The sequence below is a fragment of the Heteronotia binoei genome, chromosome 13 (genome assembly GCF_032191835.1).
Source record: "Heteronotia binoei isolate CCM8104 ecotype False Entrance Well chromosome 13, APGP_CSIRO_Hbin_v1, whole genome shotgun sequence".
Taxonomy (NCBI): Eukaryota; Metazoa; Chordata; class Lepidosauria; order Squamata; family Gekkonidae; genus Heteronotia; species Heteronotia binoei.
In genome coordinates, this window is record NC_083235.1 from 32,987,858 (window position 1) to 32,999,918 (window position 12,061).

The 12,061-nt window shown below is 44.0% G+C and overlaps 1 protein-coding gene across 1 annotated transcript in view; it reads right to left on the reverse strand.

Annotated features, from left to right (window-relative positions):
* Positions 1 to 6,912: 6,912 nt before the first annotated feature.
* TFCP2 (transcription factor CP2) overlaps positions 6,913 to 12,061 on the reverse strand; it is a 62,307-nt gene continuing 57,158 nt past the window's right edge. The window contains exons 13-15 of the mRNA XM_060252628.1: positions 11,641 to 11,783; positions 9,281 to 9,332; positions 6,913 to 9,077 (exon numbers count right to left, since the gene is read on the reverse strand). Coding sequence (XP_060108611.1) covers positions 9,040 to 9,077; positions 9,281 to 9,332; positions 11,641 to 11,783 — 233 coding nt within the window. The 3' untranslated portion in view covers positions 6,913 to 9,039. The remainder of the gene's footprint in view (positions 9,078 to 9,280; positions 9,333 to 11,640; positions 11,784 to 12,061) is intronic.

The following is a 12,061-nucleotide window of genomic DNA, read 5'->3' on the forward strand; positions in this document are numbered from 1 at the left end:
AACAACAAACCTCAAGTCTGCTGCTCCACTTGCTCGAGAAATCTCTTCTTAAGTACAGTCTTCATACACCAAAAAAAAGCAGTGCTTTGACAATGCAGCTCTCTTGCTCACCACAGGATGGAGCATCAGGGAAGGAAAGGGATAGTCCTGGACTCCTGCCACAAAATGAACACTCAACCTATCTCCCCAAGGCAGGGTTAGACAACTTCCAGATTCACATCATGGCCTGCTCTTCTTCCATGAACTGCCTGAAAATCAGCAGTGGACTTTACAAAACAAACTGGCAGCTTATGGATAAAGCTCTATAACGAAGCTGGGGGCCCTGCAGCCAGGGCTTCACAATTATAGAGCACACGCACTCAGTTGCAGATCGCACCACTGGACTTCACATGCCAAGAGAGATGCACCACAGAAGCATAGTCTACTTGGTTCCACAAAGGTTCAAACACTGTCTCTTCTCCTTACAAGTAGAACCACATGCAGACCTTTATTATTATTATTGTTTCTGCTTTTAAAATCATACGGTATTGTTATTGTTGTGTTATGATTGTGAGCCGCCCAGAGTCCGTGTGTGGAGTGGGCGACATACAAATTTAAGGTAAATAAAAATAAATAAAAATGATTATATTCCGCCCATTCCCCCATGGAGGCTCAGAGTGGAGTACATCAAATATATGATAATAAAATAAACAATTAAAACAGCTAAAATCATGATAAAATCAGTTACAGCAAAAAGCTCAGAAACTAATCAGCACTTTACGTATTATGTATTATGTTATGTAACCTACTGGCCCCCATCAATAACAGCAGTTCAAATGATGAAATAGCAATGCTATATTAATAGCACAATTTTTCCAGCACTGATGATGGTACAGCAGGGGAGGCCAACCGATCTAACAAATGGACAACCACTGCCTCATCCAAAAGCCTTTTTGAGAGCCAGTTTGGTGTAGTGGTGAAGTGTGTCGACTCTTATCTGGGAGAACCAGGTTTGATTCCCCTCTCCTTCACTTGCAGCTGCTGGAATGGCCTTGGGTTAGCCATAGCTCTGGCAGAGGTTGTCCTTGAAAGAGCGGCTGCTACGAGAGTCCTCTCAGCCTCACCCACCTCACAGGGTATCTGTTGTGGGGGGAGAAGATATAGGAGATGTAGAAAGTAGCTTAAGATGTTCTGAAGTCTGGATCCAGCTGTCCTTGGTTTGTCTTCTTGAAGTATTTCTCTCAGTCGTTTTGGGGGTGGCTTTTATTTTGTATTTATATGTACACGTGTGCATGGGCACACCTGGAAATTCATGGCAACCTTTGGTGATTGATCCCTATTGGAGGCCTGAAGGATATTCAGGGAGGTAGCTGAATAAAGCCTGCCCCCCTCCCAAGTCCTGGTATTCCAAGGAGGTCTCTCATCTAAGAACTTGCCAGAGTTGAACCTGCTTAGCCTCCGAGATCTGACTAGATCGGGCTTGCCTGGGCTATCCAGGTCAGGAGTTCTCTTGATGCGTAGAAGGAAAAAGAGGAAGTGGGTATGAACCAAATACAAATAAAGCTAACAGTTTAATTTAGCAGTGTTTGTACTTTTCATCGGCCGCAGAAGAATCACCAAGGAACTCCAACAAGGCAAAACAGCTGTTTAAACCCCCCCCCCCAACAATGGCTAAGAGGAACTGAAGTGAAGGAATCCCCCAAAGGGATTTAAGTCATCATACATAACAATTCTATGCATAATAGTTTTTGTGGCTTCCAATATGGAAATTAAATTGGATTCAGTGCCAGGTCAACATTGAAGCAGAACTCTGGATACATTAAGAACCCAGCTTTAAAAAAAAAATGAAGAAATTTAATTTTCAGGCTGTCTAGACGAGAGATTAGGAAAGCCTGAAAGCTGCAGAAAAGCAACTTAATTTTATAGATACGAAGCAGCTGCAGGCAGCAAGCTTAATGTAAAAAGATGTCAGAGGGCAATGCTTAAGCCAGATTCAGATCTAGGATAGTTAAGAGCTTCAGCCTGATGCTGTCAATGAAAATCACAAATTAGAAGGTAGTCCTAAGGGCCAGGGCAACCTTTCAAGCAGTTTTACTAAGCCAGTTTCTTCTGCAGAACATTCACACAATCAGACTAGCCACCTACCACCATAATTTTTGGTGGAGTTTCAATAAAACACTTAACTACGGTCTATGTAACCACATTAGTGTGATCAATGTGCCGACTGGAGCCCATGAAAGAAAAAAGGGCAGTGCTACATGCTATACCCCAGTTAAACATGCATAACAACACACACACACACACACACACACACACACACACACACACACAGAAGCCTGTCTGATCATCCAGACTTTCCTGCTTCATCCTACTGCTGTAGCTCACTGAATCTCCTTAAATTTTGTTCCTGGGTCAGCAAACCCTCAGGAACAGCATACAAGACAAAGCTGGGGTCCACAGTGCAAAGGGAGAGCAGACAAAAATCACCGCCACCCTTCCTGTCATTTGGATACATATCATATGGCACAGTTGCAACAACATTTCACAATAAACTTCATTGAAACATGGGAAAGTGGTTTCAGGCCTGAGCAACAGCCAGTGTATGCCTTTGCAACTGTGTTATGAATCACTGCATATGATAGCTCTTTGGGGACTTACCTCCAACTCTCCCTCGCTTTCATTTCCTTGTGGGTGGTTGCATTCATCTGAAACTGAACGAGGTCATCACTGAACTTCTTGTTTTTCCAATCAAAACGCTGCTTTCCCTCGCAGATGGATAGATGATACTGGAATGCCCACACACACTTACCCCTGGCAATACCTTCAGTCTCTCACTAACAAACTTTCTTATAAGAATAAGGCATGCTCGTACCTTTTCCTAACTGAGCTTCCTGCTGAGTGCTAACACACCTTCTCAAACTATGAAGACTCTTTGGCTGACCAGGGGTGGTCAAACATACTTAATGTAAGAGCGACACAGAATAAACATCAGATGTTTGGGAGCTGCAAGACGAAGGAAGGAACTTGAACTTTAAATGCATTCTCCAAGCCGCCAACTGGCTTGGTGAAGTGATTTAAAGAGCCACACAATATGTGTGAATGAGCCACATGCGGCTCCCGAGCTGCAATTTGGCCACCCCTGGGCTAGACTATTGTGTTCTCCTTACTGGCCTTCGTTTCTGCTGTACCTCATCAGCCCCCTTCTTAACACAGGACACCTCTGCTCAAAACCACAGCCACCCATTTCCAATAATGTACTTTGTGAAATATCTGAAATGTTCTCTGTAATTTCTTTATCAAGTGTAAAGTTCTCCACCTATAGCCTTCACCAGGGCCTTTTTTGTAGAAAAAGCCCAGCAGGAACTCATTTTCATATTAGGCAACACCCCCTGACATCACCATTGTTTAGTATAGGGCTTTTTTGTAGAATAAGCCCAGCAGGAACTCATTTGCATATTAGGCCACACCCCCTGATGCCAAGGCAGCTGGAACTGTGTTCCTGTGCATTCGTGCTCAAAAAAAGCCCTGGCCTTCACCACTCCTTGCTCTGCTTTGCAACCATGCTTCTGTGGTGTTGTCTTGCAACCCCATTATGGAGCATGGAAAGCCCTCCCCCCTTTGTTAAATCCCCCTTTAAAAGCCACATCCTGTAGGACTCCTGAGTGACTGAATTGATCCACATAGTTATCTTTGTCAGTTGTCAGTCTGGTCATGTCCTCCTGTATGCCACTTCCAAGGGACCGTGTTAGTTTTTATGTTTTTGCAGTACCTAGCATGCCACAGCCATTCAATAAATGTTAATGTGCACCCAGCAGCAGCAGATTTCTGATCACCAGGCAGACCTGTTGAAAAGCATCAGGGGGTACCTGCTAAGAACACTGATAAGCTAGAAAGATCTGTGCAAAATGTGAACATTTTCATTTGGACACTGGATATTTTTTTCCTCTGCACAAATCCTCGTTCTCCATCACGATCCTCAGGCCATTTGCCCTACCAGAAGTTTGTTCATCGCAATAAATGAACCAGGGGAGAAGGGAAGATGACTACAGTTTGCACTGCAAAAACACAAACTGTGCAACACAAATGGAGCACTATTTGGTAACTCTGGTTTCAGGGTCTCTTGAGAATACAAGGCTGGCCCCCATCACCCTTCCACCCATGGTGCTGTTATCTGCTTCTTGACTCGGTCACCAACTACAGAATGTTAAGTGAGGGATGCCAGATAGCTCTGAATGGCAGAGCACATAAGCCCAGAAGTCACACAGCTAAGATCTGCACTTCAATGAGAGCCACGCCATGCTCCTTTCTGCTAGAAACCCTTCCATAGGTTTCACTGTCTTGGTTTGTTCTTCCTTCTTTCCTCCCACTTGCTATAAAGGCAAGACAGAGTCACTATCATGCTCCTAACACAGCATGCCTTATCAGAACCAGCATTCATTCAGCTACTATTCATTTTCCAGAAGGCTGTACTTTCCATTGCTGGAGAAGCCTTATTAGCTGGGAGTTATGATACACCCTACAACTGTGGTGGAGAGGCAATCATATGGAGAACAGCCAAGACTAAAAATAGTCTGATGCCTACATGTGTCCAAGAATTTTATTCGCATTTAAGGGTGAAAAATTGAAGTTCCAAGTATTTGTTCAGCATCTAGATGCTTCTGCATTCATTGGTCAAGAGACACTAGTTTTCAGTAGCCATGAGCAATTGCTCCTTTGCTTGACTGAATTGCAAGTAGCATCTTTGAACACTAAAAAAGAAGGCCTGCTTTTGATGTTGTGTTCTACACACTGGATCACAAACATTTAGCTCATGTTTTAGTGGGCTCTGTGTGGGCATGTACATAGATTCAAGGGAAAATACTGGTACAGAATAAACACTTGTCTTTTCCCCATCCCAGCTGGCCAAGCGCACCCAGATGCTAGTAAAAATATTCAGCCACAGCTTTGCCGTTTTGTGATAGCTTCTCTTCCCAAGATAAGGAACAGCCAGGTGTGTAGCATGTGTTCCAAGTTCACCTGATATAAAAGGTCTATATAAAACCTTATGGTAAAAGGTAAAGTTAGTCCCCTGGGCAAGCACCAGTCGTCTCCGACTCTGGGGTGATGCTGAATCACGATGTTTACACGGCAGACTTTTTACGGGGTGGGTTGCCATTGCCTTCCCCAGTCATCTACACCTTCCCCCCAGCAAGCTGGGTACTCATTTTGCCGACCTCAGAAGGATGGAAGGCTGAGTCAACCTTGAGCTGGCTACCTAAACCCAGCTTCCGCCGGTATCAAACTCAGGCCGTGAGCAGAGAGCTTGGACTGCAGTACCGTAGCTTACCACTCTGCGCCATGGGGCTGCCTTATGGACGCAGATATAAAAAACCAAGCCACAAATACTATGCACATACACATTCTTATCTGAGGAAGTGTGCACGCACATGAAAAGCTCATACCATTAATAAAACTTTGTCAGTTTTAAAGGTGCCACTGGACTCTAACTTTATTCTTACACTGTTACTTGGGAACGGTGGTTCCTATGTGAGGGCATTACATTGCCCAGATGGCCATACAACCATTGTCCAGAACACTGTGTGCATCATGCATCACAATGCCTTCAGAGCACTTGCTGAAAGCTGAATGGCACCGCTGTCAAGCACAATGATGAATGCCACTAACTGCAAAGACATAAAACCAGCACACACTCATGCAACATACACATTATTTAAAATGGCAGGCATAACGGTTTTGCAAGAAGAGCAAATTTGATTTGTAAATGCACTGAACTTGGGAAGCTGCCAATAAAGCGGATGGGCAGATTCAGGATGGACAAAAGGAAATACTTCTTTACACAGAGAGTGATTAAAATGCCAGAGAATGTAGTGAGGGCCATGGGAATAAACAGCTTTCAAAAGGGATTAGATAGATTCATGAAGGAAAGGTCTGTCATGGCTAGCCATGGTGACTGAGGGGAGCCTTCACATTCAGAGGTAGTCAACCTCTGAATCCCAGCGCCAGGAGGCAACATCAGCAGAAGGCAGTGGCCTCTATGCCCTGATGTTGGCCCCCCAGAGGAACTGCCTGGCCACTGTGTGAGCCAGGATGCTGGACTAGAAAGAACACTGGTCTGATCCAGCAGGGCTCTTCTCATGTTCTTAGGCTTAATGCTAGCCCTGCTCAAAAAAATCCCATTCTAGGTGGAAGTTTTGGCTAACCAGCTTCGTTTCTACTTACTGTGACAAACAGAGCTACACAGATCAATCCATGCAATCTTCAGGCCATGTTCTGCTGTATCAGCAAAGCTCTTATTAGCTTAAAAATGTTTCTCCCACTACTACTAGGAAGCAATTCAATTATAGCTAAGCAAGCAAACTGAGCCATTCATTTGTTAAAGTTGCTAATCCAAAGTGGTTAATTTGGAGGAACAGATGAAAGTTCTCTTTTTAAAAAATGTTTAAAGAAAAAAAAAGTATATGCTGGTGTTCGGATATTCCTGTCCCAGCGTGACCCTCGGTACTGAACGGCTCTATTCTCGTACCAATATGACCTTTGGTGGTGAATAGAACTATATGAATATCAATGCAAACCCAAATGCATGACTGTAGACGTCTACAGTGCATGTACTAAAGGGAATACACCTGAAAGCATTAATATTAAAAAACCTAAGTTTAAACTAGCTTGACACTTGTGTGTTTGCTTTATCAGACCAGTCACAATTCTGAACTATCACAGGATTTGCAAAGCACACACAGAAGATCACTTGGCAGTACAGTTCATATTCTTGCCTATTTCTTGTCGTGCTAAATTCTTCTGCCATAAAGACTACCCAAATACGTAAGACTGAATTCACATCTTCCACAGCCTCACTCCTGTTTGGCCTTCCGAGGGGCAGCGACTCCAGGTTTTATTTGAACGAAGGCATGTCAGAAGAAAAGACAGACAGCCGTGTTTGAGTTCATAGTTTCATTCTCTAGTTTAACAAAAAACCAGAACAAGAAGTATGACACCAACTATTACAGTGCCAGGAAGAAACAGCCAACTCGCGAGTTGCCCTTATGGATGAGGGGCTTTCAAGGGCAGAATTTGGGAGGGTGAAGGAAAGAATTCAATTGCCACTTTAGCATGGCAGACTCAGTACTGCTGGCAGACTGGATAACATCACCCTCTTCCCAATAAGGTACCACAAAACCCAAAGCAGCACAAGCTTTGTCACTTGCTCCGCACCCCCTTTGGTTGCAGAGCAAGTTTGGGAGTTCGTGGGGGAGGATTTCCTCTGTGTGTGAGTCAGCTGGTCGTTACAAGGAACTGAAAACAAGTTGATTTGGCTTCATTCGATGCAGGGGCTTATTGTGACATCACTTTGTCCCATCATTGTCTGATCAGGCACACTGCTAGGCCACACATATCAGGGTCTTGTTTATTCCCTTAAAGCAAACCACAGTACAACCTTTGGCTGGTCAGGTTTGCAGAAGTAAGACTGAGCGAGTGGTGCCATGATTATGGATTCCAATCCCCAATGGCAACTGAATGGGGACAGACTGAAAAAGAAGCTGATCTTCATTGATTTGCCTATGGTGGGAACTGGCATTTTAACCACGTGAGTGCCAACGAGGAGCAATTATCAGAGTTTACTCCCCACCTCTGCATTATTGTTTTTAATTTGATCAAACCCAAGTTCCTGCCACCTCATTAGGACACCATACTATATTAGTAGAAACCCAATTAATTTTAAAAACCCTCGTCTCTTGGTTAAAAAACATGTAAAACTGACAAAAACTATACCTGGGAAGAAATATACGTAATTAGCTTTCCCCCACATCCCTTGCTTGGATGGAGCACAGGAGACATTAACTTACAGCTCTCTGGCCTCCGAATTCCATGATATCACTGCATCATGCAGCAAGGTGATGCAAGAAACCAGGAGCTTTCTGAATGTCAGTTTGATAAGGGTGCTGGAAGGCTAAGGAGAAGCAAGATTCATCCCTCCAACAAGTTGCCCACCCTTGGTTTCAGGGCATCATCTTTGAAACTGTAGCAGTCCCTTCCCTCCGTCTTTCCCTACAAGGCTAGGAAGATGCATTTTGGAATCTGTTTCAGAAGGTGGATGCCTTTACCCAAGAGATTGGTTGCTACTCTGGAAACAGAGAGGCAGGCACTTGGTCTCCATGGAGCTTCCATGGCCTCTGCTGTTGCCACTACCAGCCCTTTCCTGAATAATGCTACAACGGCCTTCTGAACGATTCATCCAGTACTGGTCTGTGTCAGTTCCATATACCCCAAATACCTCAGCCACATAGGTCCTCTTAGCATCCTCTTTTCCCCTTCTTTGCCTCATCTAAGGAAGGGGATAAGGTGTTTATAAAGAAACAGAAAGCCAGCTGATGATATCCAGTGAGCCATTTTCTTTTTTGCAGTCAGGAATCTCTTGGAGTGTAGAATAAAGCCACGGGCAGCTCTTTCCCATGCTACAATTAATAAACTCAGGAGTTCCTTCTAATTTATACTGGCAGGGAAGAAACAAAACCATAGATCACTCACACACACGCATCTCCTTACCTAAAAATCAGTGAGGTTTGAAGTAGTCCGAACAAGAACCAAGTCATTATCTAAAAATTGGTCCAAAACCTGGAAATCCCCTTGGCTTTACCAGCCAAGTCCATATCCAGAAAGCTTGCAAAGCTGAGACGAACAGGCTTCCCTGAATGGATGCTCGCCTCCAGGGGTGCCCTGAGCACTGTCATCACAAACATTCCCACCCCCCAAAGTGCTGCAGCCATACTTGATAGGCAGCTCTTCCCCAACCAATGATACATAATTGCAAAGTTTCCATTCTCTGATCAGCCTGGCACTTGTAGCCATGTTGTCGAACACTGAACAAGCAGTGGCGTGCTTACAACAGACGTCTACCTGCATGCCAGCAACGATACAGGGTGTTCACCTAACAAGAGGCAACATGCTGTGGTAACAAGATGAATCTCAGTTGCTTTTGCGGATATCTTGTCGGTATCCAGGTGCCGAGACAGACGATGAAGCTGAGTACACGCGAGGAGAGGTGGTTATGCTCAAGTCTCCTGTTTATTTTAAGATGATGTGGTAACTGTCATTGGTTTCAGCTGCAAAGGAAACACAGCAACATCAGGCTCTGACAGAATGCAGTGGCTGAATTCCCTCGCCCCGCATTCAAGACCCACAGTGACAGAGGAAGCGCATTAATCTCAACAAATACTGGTGTGTTTTAGAGTGGGAAGTAAAAGTCCAGAGAAATTAAAAGCAGAATAAGAAACCAGACATCGCTAAGCATCAAACAGATTGTTACCTTTCATTGTGTCCAAGACAAAACATGACTCATCTTGAAAGTTCTGTATCATCTAAAGCAATGAATGGAAACAAACAGCAGCTTTAGGGATCCAGGAATTACTCAACCAAAAGGAGAACTGCAACAGCTTAAATGTGAAACATGTTCAAGCCATGTGCCCAGCCCTAAGGTTCCCTTTCACTTTCTTACAGGCTGGCCTTGACAGAAGCCTTAGCTTTTCTCTGCATGTCAAACTGCTGCCCTTCTCCAATTGCTACCCTCGAAATTATTTGCCTCAACGGCAAGTGATTGAAAAAGAGAGGCAGGGGAAGGAAAGAAGACAGAAATGACAAGATAGGAGACACTTGCCCTTTAGACTCCTTGGGGGCCTCTGGGTAGGAGTTACAACCAATGTTCCCTTCAAGCTGCAGAGCCTTGTGAACAACAATTCTACTTTGTTAGCTACTGGCATTAAAGTTGTGGGCTACTGCATAAATGTGTGCTCTGGGGTCAATTTTCCTGAGCGAAGACAAAAATGTGTGAGCTGGAGGCTAAAAATCTGTGAGCTAGCTCATGCTAACTTAGCTTAGACAGAACACTGGCCACAATGATGCTTCATTCTAACTTCTGGTAAGAGACTGCTTGGAGCTTCCTCAATCACTTGAGCACCACAGATTCTCGGTCTCCCACAGGGAACTCCTGTGGCTGCTGTTCAGCTGGTTCTCATTCACACATAAAGACTCCATTTCAGAGCAGGTCAGTTATAAAAGACACAACACAAGTAAGACTGAAGAGACTTGCGGGACTGTCCAAGGTTGTGTGGGTTAAAGATACACGGAGAACAGTCCAGTGTTCCAACAAGTCTCTTCAGTCCCACTTGCAATGGATATTTTTCAACTATTTTAAAATATACAGCTGTCACACTGCTTGACACAGGATGGAGAAGCTGTTTGCTCAGCCTATGCTGAAACTGTAGAGAACAGTGTTTTCACTTGAAGTATATTTGTTTATTTACAATATTTCTATGCACCTCTTCAGAGTCCTGCTCGAGGTGGCTTACCGTCAAAAGCGCCACAATCACCACAGCCTCTGGGCAGAAGTGGCATAAAAACTAGCTATAAAACCAGAAGCAAACCATTAAAAAGCTGATAAGATACAACCCCTAAGTAAAAGTCTGGGTAAAAAGGTGTGTTTTAACCTGGCACCTGAAAGAAAATAAAGCAGGTACCAGAAGGCAAGGTGTCGCAACAGAAAGTGCCCTATCTTGTCACTACCTGCCTCACATTTGAAGGTGGGCAACAGAAAGCAGGGCTTGAGAAGCAGGTTAGATTGTATTGAAGAAGATGATCCTTCAGGTGTTCTGGCCCCAAGTCCATTTAAGGCCTTAAAGATAAAAAGTAGCGCTTTGACTTGTACCTAGAAACAGATAAGATAGCCAGTGCAAATCTTCAGCACAAGCAGTGTTCCCTCTAAGCTGAGCTAGTGTGAGCTACCTCACAATTTTTTAGCCTCCTGCTCACATATTTTTATCTTAGCTCAGGAAGGATGGTCCCAGAGCAAACTAATTTATGCAGCAGCTCACAACTTTAATGCCAGTAGCTCACAAAGTAGAATTTTTGCTCACAAAACTCCACAGCGTAGAGAGAAAACTGAGCACAGGAGTGATATTATCTTCATAACCAACCCAACAGTAGCCTGGCCACTGCCTTCTGGCAGAAAGAATGTAGAAGAACAGAAAGGTGAAAAAATAGGTACTAAGTGCTTGTGGATCCCTAAGTGTTTTGCTATTCACTTCATCAGGGGATCATTTCCAATGTTATCCAGTTTCCATCTTACTGCTTCTTACTGCTCAAGGTAGGGATCCACAAGAACATAATAAATCTTTTTTCACCTTGCACCTGTTCTTCTACATTCTTTCTGTCTACTGGTGCAGCCACTCTTGTTTTCTTCACTGCATTCTGGACCAATGGAAGGTTCTGAGCCGTTTTCAGGGGCAGCCCCAGTCAGAGCTTGTTAAAGTAATCTAGATGTCATTCCCCTCTCCTGTTTTCCAAGGCAAAGAGGAGAAGCACTTTTGAAAGCAAGAATTTAGCACTCTGCCTGCTATACCCTCAGCATAAAAAAACACCCTGCCACCATTAGCAGTCACTCAAGTCTATACAAATGGGCATATTGTGCTATTATTTTCAACGTCATATTAAAATCAGTTTGGTCAAATTCCCATTTGGAAATGTTAGTTAATAGATCTGTGATCTCTGACAGGTACTCCTTTGTGCTGGTTCCCAGTTCTCTTTTGATGCTAAGAGAACAGAGGAATAGAACTAGTTGGCAATGCCATTCCAAACTCCCCAAGTCCCTGCAGATTGCCGGAGCACTCTCACCTCATCGCTGATGAGGACATGTATCCCTGTGGGACCTTGTTTGTAGATCTGGCTTATCTGTTGCGAGGAAATGCTGAAGAGTTGGGCGATTTTCTCTGTCAGCTCCACAGCAGTCAACTCCTCTAAGTAGATGGCATGATAGACTGCAACAATGCAGAAATAGAGAACAGCAACTGACAAGAAGTTCCAAGTTGACCATAAAGGAGGGGAGGGCGCACACACCTCATAAAATTGAACTGCTAAATAAAACCCTTGGGGGGGGGACATAGGAAGCTCAATATTAAGTTGCTCCTCAACACAGATATTAAGAACAGGGCTTTACTCCTCTATTCAGTCATTCTAATCCACATTTTTCCCTCAGGCTTAAAAACATTAGTCGATTCAACGGAAGTATTCTTGATACAATTAGAACAAGAACACA